The sequence below is a fragment of the Ptychodera flava genome, chromosome 13 (genome assembly GCF_041260155.1).
Source record: "Ptychodera flava strain L36383 chromosome 13, AS_Pfla_20210202, whole genome shotgun sequence".
NCBI classification, from domain to species: domain Eukaryota; kingdom Metazoa; phylum Hemichordata; class Enteropneusta; family Ptychoderidae; genus Ptychodera; species Ptychodera flava.
Genome location: NC_091940.1, coordinates 5179671 through 5202455, shown reverse-complemented (window position 1 = coordinate 5202455; position 22785 = coordinate 5179671). Strand labels below are relative to the sequence as shown.

At 35.6% G+C, this 22785-nt stretch overlaps 1 protein-coding gene across 45 annotated transcripts in view; it reads left to right on the top strand.

Moving 5' to 3' along the window:
• The window catches only part of LOC139147193 (protein CBFA2T1-like), a 124429-nt gene extending 101836 nt beyond the window's left edge, over positions 1 to 22593 (top strand). For 14 of the 45 annotated variants that reach the window (XM_070718179.1, XM_070718153.1, XM_070718181.1 and 11 more), the window contains 9 exons: positions 7935 to 8090; positions 11787 to 12010; positions 12877 to 12966; positions 13212 to 13390; positions 15118 to 15410; positions 15597 to 15694; positions 17338 to 17551; positions 18412 to 18602; positions 19172 to 22593. In XM_070718179.1, coding sequence (XP_070574280.1) covers positions 7952 to 8090; positions 11787 to 12010; positions 12877 to 12966; positions 13212 to 13390; positions 15118 to 15410; positions 15597 to 15694; positions 17338 to 17551; positions 18412 to 18602; positions 19172 to 19492 — 1749 coding nt within the window. In that variant the 5' untranslated portion in view covers positions 7935 to 7951 and the 3' untranslated portion in view covers positions 19493 to 22593. Of the gene's footprint in view, positions 1 to 6828; positions 6942 to 7167; positions 7510 to 7934; positions 8091 to 11786; positions 12011 to 12876; positions 12967 to 13211; positions 13391 to 15117; positions 15411 to 15596; positions 15695 to 17337; positions 17552 to 18396; positions 18603 to 19171 lie in introns of those variants that run through there. The other 31 variants (XM_070718169.1, XM_070718172.1, XM_070718145.1 and 28 more) reach the window with 10 other exon arrangements.
• The last annotated feature ends 192 nt before the right edge of the window (positions 22594 to 22785 follow it).

The window sequence follows — 22785 nt, the reverse complement described above, 5'->3', positions numbered from 1 at the left end:
AAAAAGACAGATAAATAATCATATTGGTATAGGGAAATCATTCAGGCTTAGTCAATCATGTAGATAGAATATTTCATTATCTTCAATGTAGCAATAATGCAATCATTGAACTATCAGTGGCATCATGTAGAAATGAAATACCCTTGGCTAAATATGATTTGAAAATTAAATTGGTAAATAATTATGATAATATCCTGATACTACGTGCATGAGGTGATTACAAAGATACCACCAAGTACACATGAGGACATTACTGCAGTGTACTTGTATTAAGTGATAAACAGTGTTAAAATATCCCAACCAGTGCCACCTTACTGCTGTTTGGAACTGCCAAATGTGAACATACAAAACCACCTGCAATAGGCACAGAGCTTTGAGTGCCTAGAAATGGTCAATTTTACTGAACAGCATTATGTGTGGCTTTTTTAAGACACAGACTAGTATTCTCACTGGTAGAATGTACAATAGATGTACTTGTTCATTATTACCAAACCTGGTTCAGAATTTCAACATCTCAAGTGAAAGTGCTTAGTATTATACAGACAAACTTTATATGTCGTACACTTGCATGAAGCTCTCAAGGGATATCATATTGGCAAATGATGTAAAAAGTGATGTCATCATGACTTGCAAAATGTTGAATTAATTGAAGGGTGTGATATGGAAAAAGATTTAAAAGGATTAAAGTAGAGTATGTTCTGACAGTTTGTTTTCAGTTTTCTAATATACAAAGAGATCTCAGTCATATGGTTATGCTGAGGTTGCAGTGCATTGTGGGACATAGGACTCATCTTTGTGCCTCATAACTCAAAACTTGAAATTTTATCATAGTATATGAAATTTTACATGGAAAATAATGGACAAAAATTATTAAAGATGAAAGATGTATAAATTAAAGTGCATGGCCTTCATTTTAGGCCGTGTCTCTGAAAGGCTGTGCTCAGCAAGGCAGATATATTCACATCAAAATCTGTAAAATTAGAGTAAAGTAAGCCAGCTCCATCAACAATGCCATACTTTGGGGAAAATACAGCCTTGAAGGTACAACATGTGACTGATATGTTTGGAATTAATAGTTTACAAGATTGTCAGAGTGTACATTACTTGGAGGTAGTGCTCAATTAGCCATTAGGATGACATTTTTGTGCATGTGGTTGATGCTAATTTGGGAGACCAACGTGAAGAATCCAGGAGACCAACGTAATTAACTGTGAAAGGTGTAAAAATTCTTCGGATAAAGAGAATTTCCCATCATGCTATGTGAGTTGCATTTGATTGACAGTATGCAGGTACAGTATATTAAAATCACATTTGTTGTTCTTATGGTAGGAGTTGGTTTTTGTAAGGTAAGCTATACAGCACACTTCATTTTAGCATTGTAGTCATGCAGTTACGCCCTGCTTTTATATGTTATCCAGCATTGCGTAGGTAAACAATGCACAACCACACTGGTTTACTGGCTGACATCAACTACTTTAATACTTGATTCATATTTCTTGCTAAAAGTGCCAATCTGATCATTTTGATATCTTAAATTTGTACACACTTCAGGTAATTAACTGAACCATTTAGGGCCTATTTCACAAAAAACTACCATATATAACTTTACTGGTAATATGTTGGGTTTTTTATTAAATTTACAAATATACAACACCTTTAAATTGATCAGATCTTAATTTATGTCAGGGTATCGATGTTTTCTGTTCGTGTTCCACATTGGGTGTACATTTACTTTTGTATTTCAAAATTTTAATATAATGATACTTTTCTAACATTCGAGACTATGTTTCAAAAATTGTGTGTTACGATAGGTTCATGACATGTTTTCTGTCTTCATTCATTTGTCTTCCGCCATCCATATTTTATTCTTTAAGAATATACATTTCCAAACATATTAGGTGTCTTTATTGTTGGTTTATTTATTGTTTGAATAAATTTTTGTTTCAGTATTATAGGGACAAAAAGCTGTTTACCAATGTCAAAGCTGTTATTTATCATCCTTGTTTATCAGATTTGTATGATAATTCATGTGTGGGTGAAGGAACCCGAGGAAGTGTATTCAGTCATTTTTCTGTTCGATACGACAATTTTCAATTCATCTCCTTGAACCTAAGACCTTTAGCTCAGTGAATTTTGTACAGCCATATTGCCTGTAAGCCACTCAGTGCATTTCCAAGATGATGTTTGATCATTTTCATTCTCTAAAAAGCTCTGCTTGGCACAGTCTTTTCCTCATGATAAGTCTTTTCCCATTTGGTAAAGAATATACTAAGAATTCCAATAGCTCCCTAAAATTGATCAGAAAATTTTATGTTACAAATTTGTTTAGCCTGCTCTGAGCTCTGTTAGGGTATAATGGTTTGGTGCCGTTTTGAACAATTGAATCACATCACTTTCAAGCATACACATTTTCAAGATACATTTTAGTTCAATTCATGAAAGTACATCTCTCCTTTCAATTCAGATGAGAGCTTTGTGATCCCTGACAGTTCTTTCAACCGTGTAGTATTTTTGCTGTGAAACCATATCTGAATATTTCCCTGGATAGCATAGACAGTTTTAAGATAAGATAGAGGTGTTAACTCCTACAGCAAAAAATGTTGAAAATATTCTTGCTTTTATCTGACTGTAAATTATGGACTTGCTTCGATGCTGCTGTTCTGGGGGAAAAATGAGTGCTGTAAATTAAATGATTATATACAGATATTCTGAGGGATCTAAGTAGAAATAAAAGATCAGTGGTTAAGGGAAAAATAACAAGTTGTGTTGATTGAGGAAGATGAACATAAACATAGTATTGAATTGAGCATCTGGCTATGACTTCAAACCAAATAGAAGAGGTTGAGAATTCAACTGTGAATAGGAGATTGGAAAGAAGAGATTTGTCACAAAGTATTGTCCCTTGTGAGTGTCACATCTGGTCTCTTAGTATTAGGTTTAGGATGCATAAAGGAGTGTGTCTTACTCACATCTGCCTGCAGAATTGCAACCAGAAAATGCAAAAGTGCCTTGCCATATTTTATTTTCTCTGTCAGGGCGTGAAAAGATAGCCATTTACTCGCAGTATTGTCAAATCATAAAAAAAATGTTTGGACTTTATTGTGTTGTTATTGGTGGACAATATGGCCTGGAAGTAGCTGTTTGCTGACTTGATTTTATCTGTCAATCAGAAATTCTGCCACTGAAATCTACTTTTGTTCTCAGTCCCATTAATATCCAGCAACAATTTCACTTGCAATAAATGTTGGACAAATCATCAACTATGTAGCATATGATGCATTGTGTAAGACGCATTGGAAATATCCATATCAGCATGATGAAAGGCAATGCACTATGCAGTGTGTCACATATTAAATGGACAGGTCCATATGACCAAAAGGAATGTTTGTCCAAGTAGGCACTCGATATTTGCAAATTTGTATTAAGTAGTCATCAGTCAATATGGAAAGCTGATCCACTGACATGCCAGAATAAGCCAGTGAATATGAAACAATATACCACAGCGTGACTAGTTGACCAGTCAATATAAAAAATATATGACCAACAGACCAGTCAATATAAAAACAAGGAATAGCTATTGAATTGCCAATAGATAGATAAATATTTAAAGAACATACCAAAGCACGATGAGTAGTTCAGTCAGTTAAAAAAATATGACAAGATACTAAATTGTAAGAGACATAGACAAAGAAGTTGTAATAAAACATTTATTTGGACCTCTCATCATCATTGAAGCGTTCTGAGTCAGGTATTGTCATATAATACAAACACTATAAAGAGGTAACTTTACTGTTTGCTTTTTACCTTTAATGCAAAATATCTAAACATTTACATTTCGTGCAACGTTTTCACAAATACTGGTATCTTGTCATCTTTTATATTTTTTAGTAGTGGCTACTATATTTTATGCTAAATTGTTTGGCATGTAACTGTCACGACAGAGCTATAATTTCACAAAACACAAATTTTAAGTCTACCAGCACAATGGCTAGCTACAGTAATGGGATTTTTGCCAATGAGTGTCATGACTGTCTCAGTTATATTGCTTAGTATTTTCTACTGGTATGTATGAAGCTGTCAGCTCAGATACAGGTATACTCATGCCATGATGACTTGACCATTAATGAAGAATTTAATATTAATAGTATTGATATGTATTAGATTGTAGGAATTAATATGCCAATAAAGCCTGTTCTGTAATATTGTTGCTGTATAATAAAAATGATCACGATATTTCATATGTTCAATCATATTCATGTTGAATCTAATATTGTTGATTAAAGCTTGATGTCTAGCCCTGTTTGCATTTCATGACCACACTTATCCATGGCTACAGGTGAGGGGCATCGCTCAGTTTAATCCCCGTCTCCTCCATGGTTTGATCCAAGCCTATTGTTTCCAACGTAACAACAGGCCTGCGTGTAGCAATATAGGGGTGTGAAGGCCTAAACCTGAGAAGGCAGAATCTTTAAATGTCACTGGGGATTATGACATACAGATGAGAGAAGAGACTTTGATTTTTGAGGATTTCAATTTAATATCACAGTAGTTAGAACACAACGTTTAGAGTTGCTGATATGATATGTAGAATAAAAAATAGGATGATCAGGGCAGACTGCAAATATTATAAAAGCCCCCATATCATGTTGTGTATACAATTTTTTTCAACCGCAAAAAGTTCTGTTGATGAATGAAGCAAACAAAACTGTGAAACAACAGCGTTATGAAGGGTACCATCTTTGCAACATAAGCTACTGTGGAAAAAAATGCTGATGAATTTTTTTTTTAGCTTGCTTTTGTTTTGCTGCTTTATAATTATTATGTACTACAGTAAAGTTACAGTTGTTGGAATTTCATGTGATGTTTTTACTGCAGCATGGGTAGTTCAACAGTATTGTCTCTGTCCTCTTTTTACCTGAAATTTCAAAATCTGGTCAAAACTGTTTACAAATATAAATGTTTGATATTAATGATAACTGCTGTGTCATTTAAAAGAGACCTAAGTGAGTGCTACCTAGCAGTAGTTATGAAGCCAATACATCCAAAAAATCCAACAAAAACGGATGTCCACAATTCTGAATGTGAAATCTGTAATAGATTGAAATGTGTGAGTGTCACAGTGTGTGCTTGAAGGAATGCTTTAATTTGCTTCTCCATACAATACAATCATCTACTGTGAATAAGAAACCAATAAGAGTGAGAAAAAAATTAAAGTTAACATTACATTTGTTACGCAGTTTTTTTTTAATGTATGGGATAAATGCACAACGTCTGAGTTTTGTCGTATCATTGAATTTATGAGTGATGGAAACTTTGTAATCTCTGTGCATGATGAATTAATGATACCTGTATATGATGTCATCTCATGTACACATGTACATGTACATCTATGGCATCGATGCCAATAAAGTATGTAGCTTGTTGAGAACTAGTTTATGACCTAATTTAGTAGTAGCCTTTGTTGGTCACTGAAATAAAGTAATGATAAAGGATACAAGAAAAAAACTACCAGATTTGGTTTTCTTGCAAGCTTCCATGTTATAATTTTAATATTCAAGACACACCCATGAGTGGCAGTGGTAAAACTAGTAATAAGCAAACCAACAACGTAGGTAGGTATTGTGTAATCCTACTACGTAAATGAATTACACTGCTGTTACCATGATAGCTGAAAAAATTTTAACGTACAGATTCAACAACAATTAACTTGCAGTTATATTTATGGGGCAAGATGTTGTCTGTAGACGCTCTGAATTACAGGCAAATATTATGTGATTACTGCTACCTTTCAGTTTAACAATGAGCCCCGCATTGCAAGGGAAGATTCCATTGTGTGCCATAGGGGTATTGATTATGGACAAAAAAGGTGGTGATTGTGATAACAAAACATCAAAGGGTGACCCCCGACCCCAGCTACTGAGTAATTCATCACTCAGTTTGCAAATGAGTTGACTTTATATGTTATTAGTACCATAAGTCTATTAATTACTAATAACAGTGAATATTCATCTGAAATTGATATTTTGACTCGGTATCTGTACACTTTGAAGCCTTGAAACCTCAATACATCTGCAGTAATTTTTCAGTGCCCATACGTTTTGGAAGTGTGAAGGTTCTAATTTTTGCATTCATATAATGCTTTAAATATAGTCCACCTCAACTTTGTTTTGATGTTCAAGTTCATACCTGATAATCTGTCAAAGTCTTTCAGTCAAAAACACACAGCCGTATAACAGTCAAGTCCCATGAAAAGTTTACATGAATACAATTATATTAACATGAGACAAATGAAAATGTTCTAATTAAATATAATTGATGACAGTCATTCACAAAGTCTCAGGACACAGGCAGTAATTTTTTTTTGGTAATATAGATGGCTTTTGTACTTTTGATAGTGATGTTGTTGTTATTAATATTGTCATCATAATAATTGTTTTTATGACTAGCCCAAAATAAGATAGCAATATTTCATTAGCAGCAGTCTACTCTGATCTCTGTTATCATAATATCTACCTCATTTAACCGGGTAGTCCAGGAGATGCAGGAGATTGTGTGATTTAGATGTGCTGGGCGTAGCTCTAAAGTAAACAACAACTATGGCTGTAAAGAAGTGTATCTATTGGTTGAAAGTTACATACCAGTTTATTTTAACAATTTCCTTTCTGGATGTATGTCTTGTTTGCTGGTAAACCCTGAAAGCTTTGGCCCAAGCAACCATGCTTAAAAATACTACATGGTTACTAGTATATATTTCAAGCCTTGTACGGTACAGCTAAATTTAGTAACAAGTGCATTGTAATTGTGGCATCCCTAGTGTCACTAAACAAAGCATGAGGCCACCTGAGTTGGCAACCTTTGAACCATACCTAAGCTTGTAACTCTAGACCAGTTTTCACTTCATCTGAGACTGGTGCGCATTGAATCCTATCTCATGGTGACAGGTAAGATGTCGGATTCAATACTGTCTCATTCTAAAAATCTCTGTCTTTTTTTTGTGCGTGAAAGAGTACATATTTGCAGTGCTGCAAAAAGTAAATTTTAAGTCATTTTGGTATTGTTTAACACATACCCATGCCAGCGAATGCCTTCTATTGTCATGTGTACCTTGTCAATGAACAGAAGGACAAGCATTTGTATAAGCAATGGAATCAACTGCATTATCATAACAAAGTGGATTGGCTACCATCTTGTACTCTGTAAATTGTCTGGCCACTCCGGTTTCTTTGTGTGCTAAATGAGCCGTTGGCCCTTTTGTAGGCTGCACACAATGCCCAACTGAACATGTGTTCTATGCACCTGGACTTGCCTGCACATATCTGTAACCATTCACGTATACTGATAGGGGTAGGGGGGCAGCACGACTACACTCACACTGCGTAAAGTACACATACAGGCATTAGTGTTGCTGACTGGCCCAGTGGTCGCATTGGATTTTTTAGCTGCTCCTCATTCTCTGAAAAACGTGACTTTAACCAGGCTTCTTCATGGTTAGCAAAACAGAACGACAAGGTAATGTTTTGTGGAACCTACATGTATGCAAAATTAGTTGATTTTGCTGGCTGTTGTTATACTATAGCCAGCATAATGTGGTACGTCCAACTGGATTTTTTTTCAATATGGTTGTTTACTAACATAATGCTTCACTATTACTATCAGGTTTTTCGCTTTTTCTCACACTTTACCATGATTATGCTGTGAATACATTCAGCTCACTTTTTTGTGCTTTCCATTCCAGCATTGTTTAATGATTTTTATGACGTCTTTCCTGCAGACCCTACTGTTATATTAACAAATTTACTGTGAAAACATGTTTTTACAGGTTTTTCTACAGGAAGCTGTCTATTCCTGCATGTGCAGGGTTATTTCATTCCATTTAATTACACTTTAGTATGACTTATTTTGAGGTTGTTTTTTGTGTTGTTTCTTTGTTACAGATTACATAGAGCCAAGCATGCCTGATTCACCGACAGATCAGGGCAGTAGTAAGCCTGCATCAACGCAGCCACAGTGTTCACCTACAGGACAGCCACCGGTTACCACAATGTCGGTAGCTACTCATTCCCGATCAGTATCCACTAGTTCTGGCTCAGGTAAGTCAATATTCTAATTGTTATCTGGATATTCTGACAAAATCAAGGACAAATTTAGAATGTTTATGGCCTCGTATGCATGGGTAGCACACTCCATCTATTACCTCTATGCTATGGTACATACTGTACATATGTCCATTGTTTTCCCTGTTTCATTCACACTTAGTTCAGAGCATGGAGTTGCTTCAAACCACAGACCCTCAAGTTTTCTCAAGGATCTATGTTCAAACCAAGTCAGTGATGTATATTTATTCTAAAACGGTTCCCTGAGGTCAGTTTTGCTATGTAGGCACACCGTATGTGGGTTGATGGCTTCATCGAAACCGGTACCTCGTAGTGAAGCCATACAACAACATACACAGTAACATAAGCAAAGTCTACCTGCCCACAGTGTGATGGTTTGGTTTAGAATTCAAAGTCTTCAAGGCACAAGATGTTGCTGTTTCTAGTTACAAGGAAAAAAGAAACTAGACATACAGTGCCTGTGATACACCATCAGGGAACTAGGCAGGTGTACCCAGCAGTATGCATTGATATTAAGTGTACATTATTAACAACACATAATAGATAGATGTCCGAGTACAGCTGTACAGACTTCCGTTACAGTTATATCTGAATGATAATTTCACCGGCAAATGTTCTTTGTCTGTGTCAGTACAATATACAGCAGATGAGTTTTTCAGGTTAGGTTTTTTGTATAATTATACAATACTCTTTGGGAAAAGCTGTAACACTGAGCCAAGGTCATGTTGAGAGTTGACTATATTGAGTGTCAGTTTGTGGGGCACCTGCGTGTTTACATTGCATTCTGTGTACGTATTCAACAAAAATATCGAAGTAGAGAATAGGATGGACGTAACATGTCAAACATTGGTGGTGATGATGAGTTGGAAAGTTAACAGAATAGATAATGATTGTTGGTAGTTAGGCCGTCCAAGGCAGACAAAAGAGTGCTGGCTAAATTGGTTACATTTTGACAAAGGACTTCGTTCTTCTGCGAAGTTTGAATGTAGCGTACAGAGCATATGTATAAATCACCAGATGGTGTGAAAGTCACATATGCCAAGTGGAGAGTATGTCTGGGCCAACTGTTTTAATTAGACAAGGGTGGCCGTTTCATCAAACCAAAAACATTAAGCCGTGAAACCCAAAATTAATATTGACATGACAGCTTTTAAAATAAAATAGCTTTTTTTTCAGAGACTGGTTTTTTGTTATTGCATATTTTGTACAAAGTTACTTCCAAATCAGTGCAGATGGGTGAGAAATTCATTAAGCGGTTTAATGGAAGCAAGTCAGAGTAACACCTGATCACATTGGCTTATTTCTCAGACTCAGCTGTTAGACCTAATACACTGTGGATTAGAAACACTCCTTACTGTATCAATTGCCACTTCTGCTTGGAAACTCAAGTGGTTTTACTCAACCTACGAGGGTTTATTTTGTTAAAACCCAGTAAGAGTCCTAGAATTGCCAAAATTAGACTTGGAAGGATTAAAGAAGAGGGTGCATCCCCCATATGTAGCCCAGAGTATAGGCCGCAGCATTTCATAGGCCAAATAACCTGCATATATGCATCAAGAATACCAGCATGTATGCTGGCAAATTTTCTATATATACACACACATTGATAAGAAAGGGGCAAGGTGGTAGATGGGGATTACAATGCCTGCACAGTTACTGGTCAAGTAATCCCGTATTGGTTAAAGGTTATCATCGTCACGTCAAATTATAACTCTAAGGTTAAGAAATTCAAATACGGTTAAATGTATGAGAGAATTGTTTTCATGGAAAGCCTACCCATCTGTGTTTCATATAGTTCTCAGTTATGAACAATCAGAGTTTCAGCTTATGAATGATGCAAAAGCTATGAAAAAATAATTGAAAAACATGGACTTATAATATAGCCTGTAATATTTGACAGAGTTTTCATATTAAGTCAAACAAGGCACTGTACAGAGAGCTTGGACAACAAAAAATAAAAGACTAAAATAGGTTTTGGCCGTCAGCAAAGATGAACTGATAATGTACGGAGCTTGAATACATTTCAATATGCAAAGAGAGTATTCCCCGGGTTCTATTAAATCTCAATATAATACTGAGAAAGCGGAAATGTATGTGAACAATAGACTCTTTTTTGTGTATGTAGAGTAGTTTTTTAGTGGGGCTTGGTAGTTTTCAGTAAAGTGAACAGCATGTAGTGAGAGTTAGTTTCCCATAGGAAAGAACACCAACTGATATATTAGCCATAGGATGGCCAGCATTGCAGACTATACCAACAGTGCATACAGGGTAAATAATAAGTCAGTCTAGAAATTAACTATTATTTGGGACTGTGGCACAACACAGAGAAAACCTCCACCTGGAGGTGTGGCTGAATAGAAAGATAAAAATATAAGCCATTAGTCAGTCCTGTGAAAAATCAAATATGCTGGCAATTTGAAAGTTTGTCATTCAAATGTATGACTAATGTTTGTTATGAGAGCCTGGTTGTATTTACATTTGCATCCATGAGAGGTCAGCATAGTTGTTGATTTGTATATCTATTTATGTTTGTTCAAAAAAGTGTGATTTATAGAGGAGTAGGTAAAGTATTGTGTCTGTGAAAAGTGCATTGAGTTTGGGTTAAAAGCAGGTGAAAGCAGGGTGTCCTCCCATTTGGTAATTAAGTTTAAATTATTAAAGTCATCAAATCAATAATTGCTTGATAGGAAACTTTTTCTGTGTTATTGGTTACTCAATATTTTATTGGGGAAGACGAACACCTGCATTGTATCATTTCTGGTTCTCAAAATATGTATGACATGTAAAATTGTCTACTTCAAGTCTTTATTTGTCATTTTCTGTTCATATACACTTCTTTTTCACGAAATAATATTCAATTTGGTTCTGAACTTGTGGATGCTAATTTGTTCTTGGCATCTTTAAAGCAGTTCTAAGTATAATTCATGATATACATTCTACACATTTAAACTAGTAAAATTAGGTATTTTATGGATACAATTTGTAAATGTGTGGAGATATAGTGTTTGCATGTGTGTGCTCTTTGCATCAAATTTTAGCAACAGAGCCGGGATAGTGTGTTGAATTATATCAATTATTGAATTGTGACAACATATGAGACTTGTACTGTTGTAAAGGGGAGTATGATTCTATCATATATGAGGGCAGCTTCTTCTTTAGATGACCACATTTGCTGCATACTAATCAATTACCCGCTCATATAGCTGTGCGCTACTACTGCTGGTACTTCAAAGAAATGCAACAAGGTTTGCAATTTGAAATTTATGATTATTGAAAACACTCAAGTGTGAATCCCTTTAGGACAGAGACAAACATGGTGCTATCAATGTGAGTTAAGAGTAAGTCATCGCACGAACGTAGTACTCACAAACTGAATATTACTCACACAGACTTCATAATGTAGAGAGAGATGTTTTCATTCCCTTCGCTCTGATCTAACAAACCACCAGCATAAAAAAGGAAGGTTATTTGCAATTTACATAATTATTTTTACAATATGTGCGTGAGTGAGTGTACACCCTTTATTGGATAGGAACACAGTGTAGCTTTCTTTGGTATATATAAAAAAGATTTGATATATCTAACGGTATTAGTGCCAGATTCCCTAGATTTTCTCTTCTGCTGATGTCGAGTCACACTAAGCAATTTTTTATTCATTTTTTTGCGGAATAGGTTCCATAGTGAATGGTTTACATTCACCTAACAGTGTGAATGGAACCCCATCACCACCAAGTTCCATGGCTAATTCCGTCAGTGCGAGTCAAGAGTTACCTCCGGCTTGTGGAGCAAGGCAGCTCAGTAAGTTGAAAAGATTCCTGACAACGCTGCAGCAGTTTGGTACGGATATCTCACCAGAGATAGGAGAGAGAGTCAGGAGTCTTGTCATGGCATTAGTTGTAAGTAAATCTCATTGCTTGAATCAATCTATTTTATCTGTTTGAGCATTTTGAGAACCATGTACGTCTCAGCTAGGTTCCCTCAAAATTTTCATAATTTTTTTTTTCTGTTCCTACATCAATAGAGTCAGTTCATTTCTACATGGTTAATCTGAATCAAGGTCATATTTGACATGTTGTCTCATATCAGTTCCAATGTCAAAGTGTTCAACTACAGTACTGCCAGTATACAAAAACCATTTCATTGCAAAGCAACATCTCTTCTGCGATACAGGCAATTGTACTGGCACCATCCCATGATGCCTTGCAAAATAGCAATTTTGTTGGTGGCACCCAGCAAAACCTGAGCGACCAATATTCATGAGCAAAGAGATATTGTTTGTATTGCAGTAGAGGCCTAAAGCAAGCATCTGTGTATATGTCATGGTACCATCTTTTAAATTAGGGGTTCCGCGTATGCCCTACCCTCATGCTTGGCCAAACAGTCCCAATGCACCAGCTGAATTGATTCTGTTAATTGAGTTCAAAGGTTACACCTGGGGACCTGTTGAAACTTTGAACTGCTAATGCTATCTACATCCCCAGTACCTTGGATCTACTGTAGTTCTGCTCTTCCAACACTACTTAGCTTAATTAATTATGTGTTTGACAATATAATTACGTCAACATTACTTTTGCAAAACAATCCCAGCGGTGTATCTGTTATTTGAATAATAATCATGAATTTTTGTAATGCTTTCAATTTTAGAAATTAAACAGTTACATAAAGTTTATGGTTAATTAATGTAATTTGTCAGTTTCTGTGTCAAAGTGTTTGCCAATCATTACACACTGCTAATATTTGTTGTGCTGAATTTGTTTTGCAGAATAATCAACTATCAGTGGAAGAATTTCATAACAAACTTCAGGAAGCTACCAATTTTCCTCTCAGACCGTTTGTCATTCCCTTTTTGAAGGTGAGTGTGAAAGCTTTGTGCAGATCATAGGAAATGTATTAATGAGAAATTACTTAATTTGTAAAACAAACGGCAAGGTCACTTGGAGTTTTTTGCGAAGACATTTCTACAGCTAATCAATGTTTGTAAAAGACAGGTATATTTTTATGGCTTGTGGTGATAAACTGCCAGTTTTGTGATAAGACAAGAGCCCCTGGTAATGTAGACTGTTGAATTGAAATGTGTATTTGTGACTTGATTAACAGGCTAATCTGCCACTGCTACAACGGGAGCTAATGCACTGTGCACGTATGGCTAAAATGACACCCCACCAGTATTACAGCCAACATGAACATTTATTACTGGACACCAAAGCATCGCCAGTGGATTCATCCGATATCTTGATGGAAGTTAATGAAAATGGCAAACGACGAACCCCTGAAAGGTAATTGATCCGCCTTTTCTTCGGTAATACAACGCACATTTTACCATTGGTATCTCACTTATGAAATAGATTTTGTTAGAACAAACTTGTCAATTTTCATCACTATAGGTAGACATTATTTCTAAGAGTTGTTCTGTAGGCCACCATATGACTAAATAAACCAACAGAAATCCAGCTATTAGAATTCATTACATTGTTTGAATGGTTTTAGAAGTAATTTCTTTCTTTGAAGAGCTTCAAACATCTGTAAAACACTGTGAAAGGATGGATTTTAGAAATGTTTACTTTAAAATAAAGGTGTCACCTTCCTGCATTACCAGCCATACTTGATCACCAATCAGTTAGCTTGATAACAGTGTGAACACATTCTTTGTAAATTGAAGGCAGTGTTACACTGTAGCTAGGTCTTTTCATATGGAAAACAGTGCAAGTTAAATGCAGTCTTATGTCAACACGGCATTGATGCTTCTGATCTTGGAAAGACTCATGGCACCTCTGGCTTCATTTCATTAGTTCCTACAATGCACAATACCTGGTTTCTGGATATTTTTTTTTTTACGTGAGCCAGTCTTGCTTGCCAGTTTCCTTTCATGCAGTACTTGACAAAATTTATGTAAGTTTATAAAAAGCCTTGAAAATCTTCAGGTCAGTTCATGAAGGTGTTGCAAGTTTTGTCTTAGGTCAGTTGCACTTATAGTACCATCTTGAATGGCTGTCCATAGTTACAAACTTTAAAGTGACGAGTCATTCCAAACTGATACCACATCAATTACGCAAAGCGCGACAGACCAATGGCAATATTTCTATATAGTGACATGCTGTGAAAAAGCTATACAAGAACATTTCCAGAGAGTCGTGTTATTATGTCATGAACAAGAGAACAAAACATGGAAGTGGAAATGTGAAAGATGATGGTGGTCATATGAGAAATGCAGGCAGTCATGTGATTCATGGTGGCGGTCATGTGAGAAATGCAGGCAGTCATGTGATTTAGCTGTTTGATGGTCATGTGATGTTTTGAAGATTTGCATATGATTGGGTAAGGTTAAGATTTGATAGATGCTGGTGGGCCTGCAACAGATTCAAGTGTTGATAAAAATTGTAATGTTTGAAATCTGTTGTTATTGAAGTGATAAATCAAGACACGTGGCAACGTTAATCCATGAAGAAGTAGAGATTCATGTTGTGACATGCAAATCAGTCATAGCTAATTGTTCTTTTAAGACATGCATTGTACACCGCTGTAATGTAGTAATGTAGGCATCTGCTTCATCTCGAGTGTGAACGTACTAATTTCATTGTCTTTCCAAAAATAGATTGTCACAATGTGTGGCAACATGTTTGTGCTTGAAAGAGTTTTGACTCAGTAGATTTGCCTTGAAACATTTAATTTTCCAACCGTCCAAATAGAAATGGGAAAAGCTTAACAGACAGACAACATCATTGTTTTGAAAATTTTACGGTAAAATATCTCACTGTCCTAATTCAGAAATAATTTCTCTCTTTCATTCATGCAATAATTGTAATATTTAGTGACCTCAGTTTCTGAAAAGTATTTCAGATGAAAATTGAAAGGTGTAATAATTTGTGCATGGCATTTGTCATAGACACTTCAGACTGACCAACATACAAGATGCCTCCTTTTTCATTCAGGTAATTTGTCAAGAATATTTGCATGTAATTGTTCATAGGTTTTTGACATATTTGGGTTTGTTTCCATCATACAGGGTGAATACCACACCAAAGGAGAATGGCAGAGAGCCATTGCAAGAACAGCATTTAGCAAAGCGTCATTGTACAGTCAGTCCCAGCAATGCAAATAGAACAAGTCCAAGTAGTACAATCAACCACCATGGGTCTGCAGCGCCGCATCCCATCAGAATGGAAGATCTGGCCCATGCTAGAGAAATGAGAGAGAGAGAACTCCGGGAAAGGGAACTCCGGGAACGGGACCTTCGAGAAAGGGAAATGAGGGAGTTTAGCAGATTTGAAAGAGACAGAGAAAGACATCACCCCATTGGTAAGTTTGAAGTTGCAGATCATCAGCCATTTTGCAGTCAGAAATTTTATCTCAATACTATGATATGAATGTTATATATCAGCTTATCTGAAAAGTGTCTGGGCTAGATATCACATTTGCATTTACCTGTCAGTAAGCTTGTTATTCATCGGTATTATAAACTTTATTCTTCCCTATTTTTAACAGCTGCTGGAGGAATCCACAATCGTGAATCAATGCATCCATCAAGTGAATATTCAGTGTTTGATGATAGAGTAGAAGATGATTGGAAACATGTAGATACTGTAAGTATAGCACAACTAGATATCCTCATTTTGTCCTTCATCAAGATCAGCATCTTCTACTCACCAAAAACATTGCCATTTCAGTTATGCAGTCTTTTACTTTCATCAGGTTATTTAATGATAACTCTACTGTGTAAAAAAACGTCAGATATTTTGGCTGTACTAGTGTTCTATCGGCACAAGGCAACAGAGAAATCTACTCACGTCAGTCAAAACAAAAATACAAATGAGTATGTGTCTCTTTGTGCCTGTTTATGCATAGTTTTGTTTTTATTGTATCCGCTGGAATTCCAAGGTTCCCCCAATGTACAAGAGACGGTGTTTAGCAATATTGAATCTATGGAAAAAGCTTAAGGTGGTTGGAAAGGCTATTTTTGCACCAATTCTTTTCTCAGAGTTAATGTCAAGTTTCAAGTGTTAGAATCAAGATATTTAGTTCAAATTTTCAGGATAACTCCCTTAGTTAAAATTTTCTCCAAAGAATATAAAAATTGTATATTTGCAGCCATGATTTTGAAATATGACACCAGTAAATATTAAAATTTAATTTTTCATATTTTTTTTACATATTTGAATTTAATAATAATTGGATAGTATTAATATTACCAAATTAGTTATAAATATGTTGACACTATTTATTGTGATTTGTACGGCAGGATTTGTAAATTAAATTTGTTTTTATGATTTTACATGGTTTATATATCAAAAAATTATTAAAAATTCTTTCAAATTTCAAAATGTGATTTTTCAAAAAGTACTTCAAATTCAGGAAAATTGCGCCGTACAAATCTTATCTGTAACCTTGTTAATAGGCTGTAAAAATTCCATGTCCATATCTCATTTCAAAGTTTGATTAAATTGGTATACAATTATGTAGGAAAACTGTTATTCTGTCAAAAATGTTGAAAACAAGCCATATTTGCCCCCCTCTTTTGAAGTCATAGAGCATTTTTTTTTTTGGTTTTGACACCTCTTTGACACTCAAAGAATCTATAAATGCATTTACAATAGCAGTCACTCACTCTGAATGCCAGCACCGCCTTGTCAAACTTTCCTGAAAAACAGCAAATAATGACTTTCCCTTTTCAAACATTTTATTAAAAGCTAGGGGACCTCTACCATAGTTAATACACTAAGGACTCCCCAACTTCTTCTTATTTGGTCAGTTTTTCAGAAGTTTTAACAGGCTATAACTCTGCAATGCCTTTGTGCCCAAATGTCTAGTTTTTTTTATTCCACAGAGAAAGTTGACTCCTTTTATATTTTAATAGTTTTGTTGAAATTTATAACTGACGCTCTAGCCTTTCCAACCACCTTAATCTGTGATGAATTGCAATTCATAGAGCAAATACTACATAGTAACAGACAACGCCCTACGAGGGAGATATGATTTATGTATTATTGACCAACAAATATTAGGAAAGCCATTCAAAGATTGCTGGCTGTCATGTTGTTATTATTTATTTAATGTTGTATACTTCAACTGGCCATGCCGTCACTGTTCAAGATGCTTCATAACATAAAAAAATTTATGGAAGAAAATCTAATTTATTATTATTATTAACCAGTTTATCAATTCTTCTGCTAATTCCTGTCAAAAATTTAATAAAATGTTGAATGAAAATTATCTTGTTGACTTTCAGATGCTGCAATGTATCATGGGAATGGTGGAAAAAACCAAACGTGCAATAGCTGTGTTGCATCAGCGCAGTTTACAGGACAGAGAGGAGCTGGCCTTATGGGTACGCAGACACGCAGAGGGCGCTGAACACGACATGAAAAAACGTGCTGGTGAAATGATGGCACACACAATCAGACAGACAGAAGATAGAGTCTCTGAAGTTAAAAGGAGAGCAGGTAACTGAACTCCCAATGGTTCCCATGGTAGATGATAAATAAAACCAATGTTCATCACTAGAAGTAATTTCTTGAATTGCAATCACTGTTATCAAATTTTTCCGTTGTAGTCTTTTTATGGTGAGGAGATCGGTGAATAGTTTGATCACCATCAGCGTCTTTGCTCAGGTTAGGGAAATGTTTTTTGTCCAGGCAATGTAATAACATTTCTCCTGTTCTACAATACAATTGCTTTGATATACCAAGGATAAATCTGGTGAATATTGCTGTGGAACCCTTGTAAAATTTATTGGCAAAACAAAAACACTGAGTATTATGCAATACATGCATCATAAAGAAATATCACATGAACAAAATCAATTTAGTTTTGTCAGTTTAAACTAAAGTATTAGGTTAAGTCTGTTCTCGCTCATTTATACCATTACTTAATAGCCATCACTGAATTAAAACATTTTAAAACGTAGAATTTGGTGACCAGACTCATACTTGTCAGTTACACTGTAAAGTTGAAAGGCCAGGTCATGTTCTTATTATGCAGGTCACAGCTGTAGGTTGCCAGGTCACAGCTGTAGGTCACCAGATCACAGCAGTAGGTCACCAGGTTACAGCTGTGGGTAGCCAGGTCACTTCTTCGGGTTGGTGGGTCAGACAATAAAGTCACCCGTTTTAGATTGTCAGGCAGTATAAGTGAATGATAACTGACACCTTTAGATGTGTAAGCTGAACATGTGTATATGTTAACATTATGTTGTGCATGTTAACATTACGTTGTGCATGTTAACATTACGTTGTGTGTGTTAACATTATGTTGTGTATGTTAACATTATGTTGTGGCTCACGCTCAGTTTTTGTTTCTGCAGAGGAAGCTGTAAATGAAGTGAAAAGACAGGCTGTCGCTGAACTTCAGAAAGCTGTTGCTGCTGCAGAACAAAAGGCAAATGAACTTGTGGCAGCAGAACGAGCTAAACTAGAGAGAGCAGTGTCAGAAGCTAAGAAACAAGGATATGAGGAAGCCAATGCTACCATCAATAGCCAAGATGATACTAGTGAAGTAAGTCATTATCATAAAATTACCATATATAGCCAAGATGATTCTAGTGAAGTAAGTCATTAGCATAAAATTACCATATATAGCCAAGATGATTCTAGTGAAGTAAGTCATTAGCATAAAATTACCATATATAGCCAAGATGATTCTAGTGAAGTAAGTCATTAGCATAAAATTACCATATATAGCCAAGATGATTCTGGTGAAGTAAGTCATTAGCATAAAATTACCATATATAGCCAAGATGATTCTAGTGAAGTAAGTCATTATCATAAAATCACCCATCTCAATGATCAGCATTTGTGACAACTTTTTTAATCTGGATCAGTTTTATGCCAGAACAGTTAAATTATATTTAAAGAATGCTCAACTATTTAACAATGCTACTCCTGTGAAGTTGCCCTTACAAACTTTGACTGTAATTATGTGTGTAGAGCAAAGATATACTGTAGACGCAGTCTGTCGTAAGTGGAATATTTTTAAATATACCAGATATGATAGTTAGACATCATCAGGATAATATTAACAGTTGGTCAATCCTAAAATGAGTATTACGATGTCACTTAGCGTAGACTGGCCTTTCATCTTCACAGAGCTGCTGGAACTGTGGACGAAAAGCTAACGAGACATGCAGTGGCTGCAATACTGCCAGATACTGTGGTTCATTTTGTCAGCACAAAGACTGGGAAAATCACCACAGAATGTGTGCCCAGGTACAGGCCCAACAGCAACAGCAGGGTGGCTCTGCCGATAACAATCCCACAACATCTGTTCCAACTACCACTACTACTACGCCGCCATCTGCTGCGACAAGTCCTGCTGGATCTAATGCAAATAGTGCATCCAGATCAAGTACGCCGGCTCTGGCAAGTGGAGGGGAATCTGCCCGTTAGTGCTCCAGTGCCGCAGGAACAGTTTTGTCATGTAAATATGGACAGTGTGCATGGTTAACCTGGAACTACAAATGTATATGTGAATTTATGAATTGGAAAGAGGTGTTCTTGATGAGAATTTCATGTGAGAATAATACTGTGCTTTAAACACCAAAGAATACCTGCGTTAGGAGAACTGAAAATATTATCAACTATAAAAGACGAAGATGCTACGAGAGAGAAAATGTACTCCAATCAACTAAAAAGCCATCCAGAAATTTCTAATTTATATCAGTCTGGTATGTGATGGCAGATAAAGAGTCTAGAGTTCCTACTGTCAGTTTTTAACCTCCACCACAACGTAATACCGTTTATTGGTGAGTTTGAGTGTGAAGACAGCTGATTACAAGACTGGAGTCTTTTACCAAATGAACAGAACAAATATATGTGATGCAGGTACTGCTGCTTAAAGAGAAAAAAAAAGCCAGCTTCATTGTGACTTTATTAGATCTGTGTGCGTATGCAGTAAAATATAGCCGAGTGAATGTAATGCATATCAAAATGATTAATTTAACTTGGTAGTCACATAAACAAGGATTTATTCTTGTTGGCGTAAGGTGCTCTTGAATACTGTGTTATGTCTGATAATACTTGCTGTTTTGTTGAACGTGGTCAATACCAAGTACCCTGTTAAATCCAAAAATACCAGCATGATGTTAGTGGCTAGGTAATCCATTTTGCACAATGTCATGCAAATAGGGGAACAATTGATATCGTGACACAGTGACCACCCATGTGTTTCAAGTTGACATAGCTGGGATGGTGTGTTCTGAAGCGGGTTGGTCCATTTTGCTGAGAGCCAAGGGTGACAACAATGTCTGCCCACATCATTTAGTTTATCAATACTGCTGGATAAAACTGCCCTGGGATAGAGTAGCACACAGACAGAATATTTTTGATTGTTTGAAAAATTGAAAGGATGGTAGACATCTGTTACTGAACAATGCCATCCATGTAGAAAATAGTAATTGACAAATGAATTTTGTTTATGTAATTGTTGACCAAAGATTGACCCCCATAAAGACTATTCCACTCAAAAACGGGGACATTATGCCATTGACAAAGTACCTCTTTGCAGCTTTTCCAAAATGCTGTCAAAGCTAGCATTGGATTGAGAATTGTATTTGAATTTTTCATTATAGTGCCATGTGAGAAACAATTAAGACAATCATAAAAATATACCACTTATCTATGTACTGACATCAAAAATAAATGTGTAATAATTATAATATGTATTTGACTTTTCAAATTTTGTCTTTGCCACAAGCAGATGAACTTCGGTTATTAAAAAAACAGGTTTTCATTGAGTCAGGACCAAAGACTAGGCCCAAAGTATTTTCAAGTTTAATATTAATTTCTATTTTTTGTTTCTTAAAAAAAACAAACATATTAGCTGTAGACTCACCTTGTGTAGCTTTTAAAAAAGTCCTATTTTCTTGTTAATTTATCTGTTATACTTGTATACACATAATATATTTTGTCATCTTACTTTTAACAGAGTTAATATATTTCTTTTTCTCTATAAAACTTTAAATAGACATGAAACATGCTGGTTGTTTTGCACACGAATGGTATAGATAGAGCATATACTGTAACAATTGATCTATTCTGTAATGGTCTATTCTGTAGTATTGCATGTCTATTTTAAATTTTATTAACAAAATAGTCGGTGTTAGGTTCTGTGCAATATCAAGTTTCCAGCTGACTTCAGTATTCGATTCTAAGTTGAGAACTGTGACGTGATAGTCTGGTGTATTCTAAAATGTTTGGAGAGATACTGGTACAAATAGTGAGCAAAGCCAAGGCATTTTTTGGAATTGTTTGTGTCATTTCATCATTAATTATTGCAGCAAGATAAAGTCAAATATTCAATTATTTTGTCTGAATGAAGTAGCACACCTGATGAACACTGAGCTTAATATGCATTATAACAACAATCAGGGTTTTCCTAGGGGCTCTCTTAAGCTTTATGAAGCAACTTCACCCCCTAGGATTATTGTGATTTGTAAAATTTGTTCATTGTGAGCCTAGTGTTCTGCAGTCTGCCTATGAAGGTGATAATCATTTCTTTTTTATCATGACGGTCAAACTAAGGAAGTAGTAACAGAAGCTTATTTTTTAAACAGTTGTGATAAATGAGAGTAAAGTTGTCAAGATACTTACGTTTAGAGAGACTGTTTCTTGTGTACCATTACATTGGACTCTTCACCGGGTTGTGCTTCTCATTGATTTGAGATGCTTGATAGGTGGCCAAGTGGATTGTGAAATATTGTTAGAAGCCAAAAGAAATCAGCATTTGAGCAGCAATTCTGGGTTGACAGTTTAAAAACAATGTAGATGTAAAATTTTGTCACCAGTGAAATTGATAGAAGTTATACTTTTCTATTACTCTTCTTTTTTTCTGATGTTATGTAAATTTTCATATAATCTATGTTTGGGTAAAATGAACAAAAATGTTATATAGATATTGAACATTGAAGCCGAATCTTCCTGTAAGATGGCATGTCTGCTTTTAGGGCTGAACATTTTTTGATTTGGTTGAAGTTGATAGAGTCACAAGTGAACAGAGATATGTGAGAATGTTGCATGTATTTACAGTGGTTTGTTGAAGATTGCCTCACTGATTTGCTGATAAACCGTTAAATATAACCCACAGCATCAACACACAGCGTATAGTGTTGTCTGCACAACCTGAAGTCTGACATTGTGCCCTCAGTGGTGAATATTATTGTTTCTTTTGTTTTAAAGACATGCCCTGTCGGCAAAGTATCAAGACCAGATTCAAAGTTTCTGTTACATTTCCTTTTCTGAATTGAGACTTTGTTGTAAATTATTGTTGCTATTGGCAGTAGTATTATGGCTGAACTGAAAAAAATACCTGTTATCTAAAAATGGTGTTCATATTCCTTGTTTATTGTAGCTAAAAGGTTTCACGTAAATGCATGTAGAGCATATACTGCTTCAAAATTATAGTGTAAGATATTATTGAACACAAAAGGTCTGTACTGTATGTATTAGTTTTCTTTTTTGCAATAAAATGCCCTCCGTCAGATTTAAACGTACCACAGAGTGTTATGGTGTGTTTCTGTAATGTAATGTAGTAATGGTAAGGAAAGACTGTCTGAGAGAACGACAGGGAAGAAACAGAAAATCTCAGTATAGTTACAGATTCAAATACTGATCAAAAATGGCAAGGGAGCAGTAATTTGAAGATATAAAATCTACAATCAGGGATTTGGCAAATTCAGCTAGTA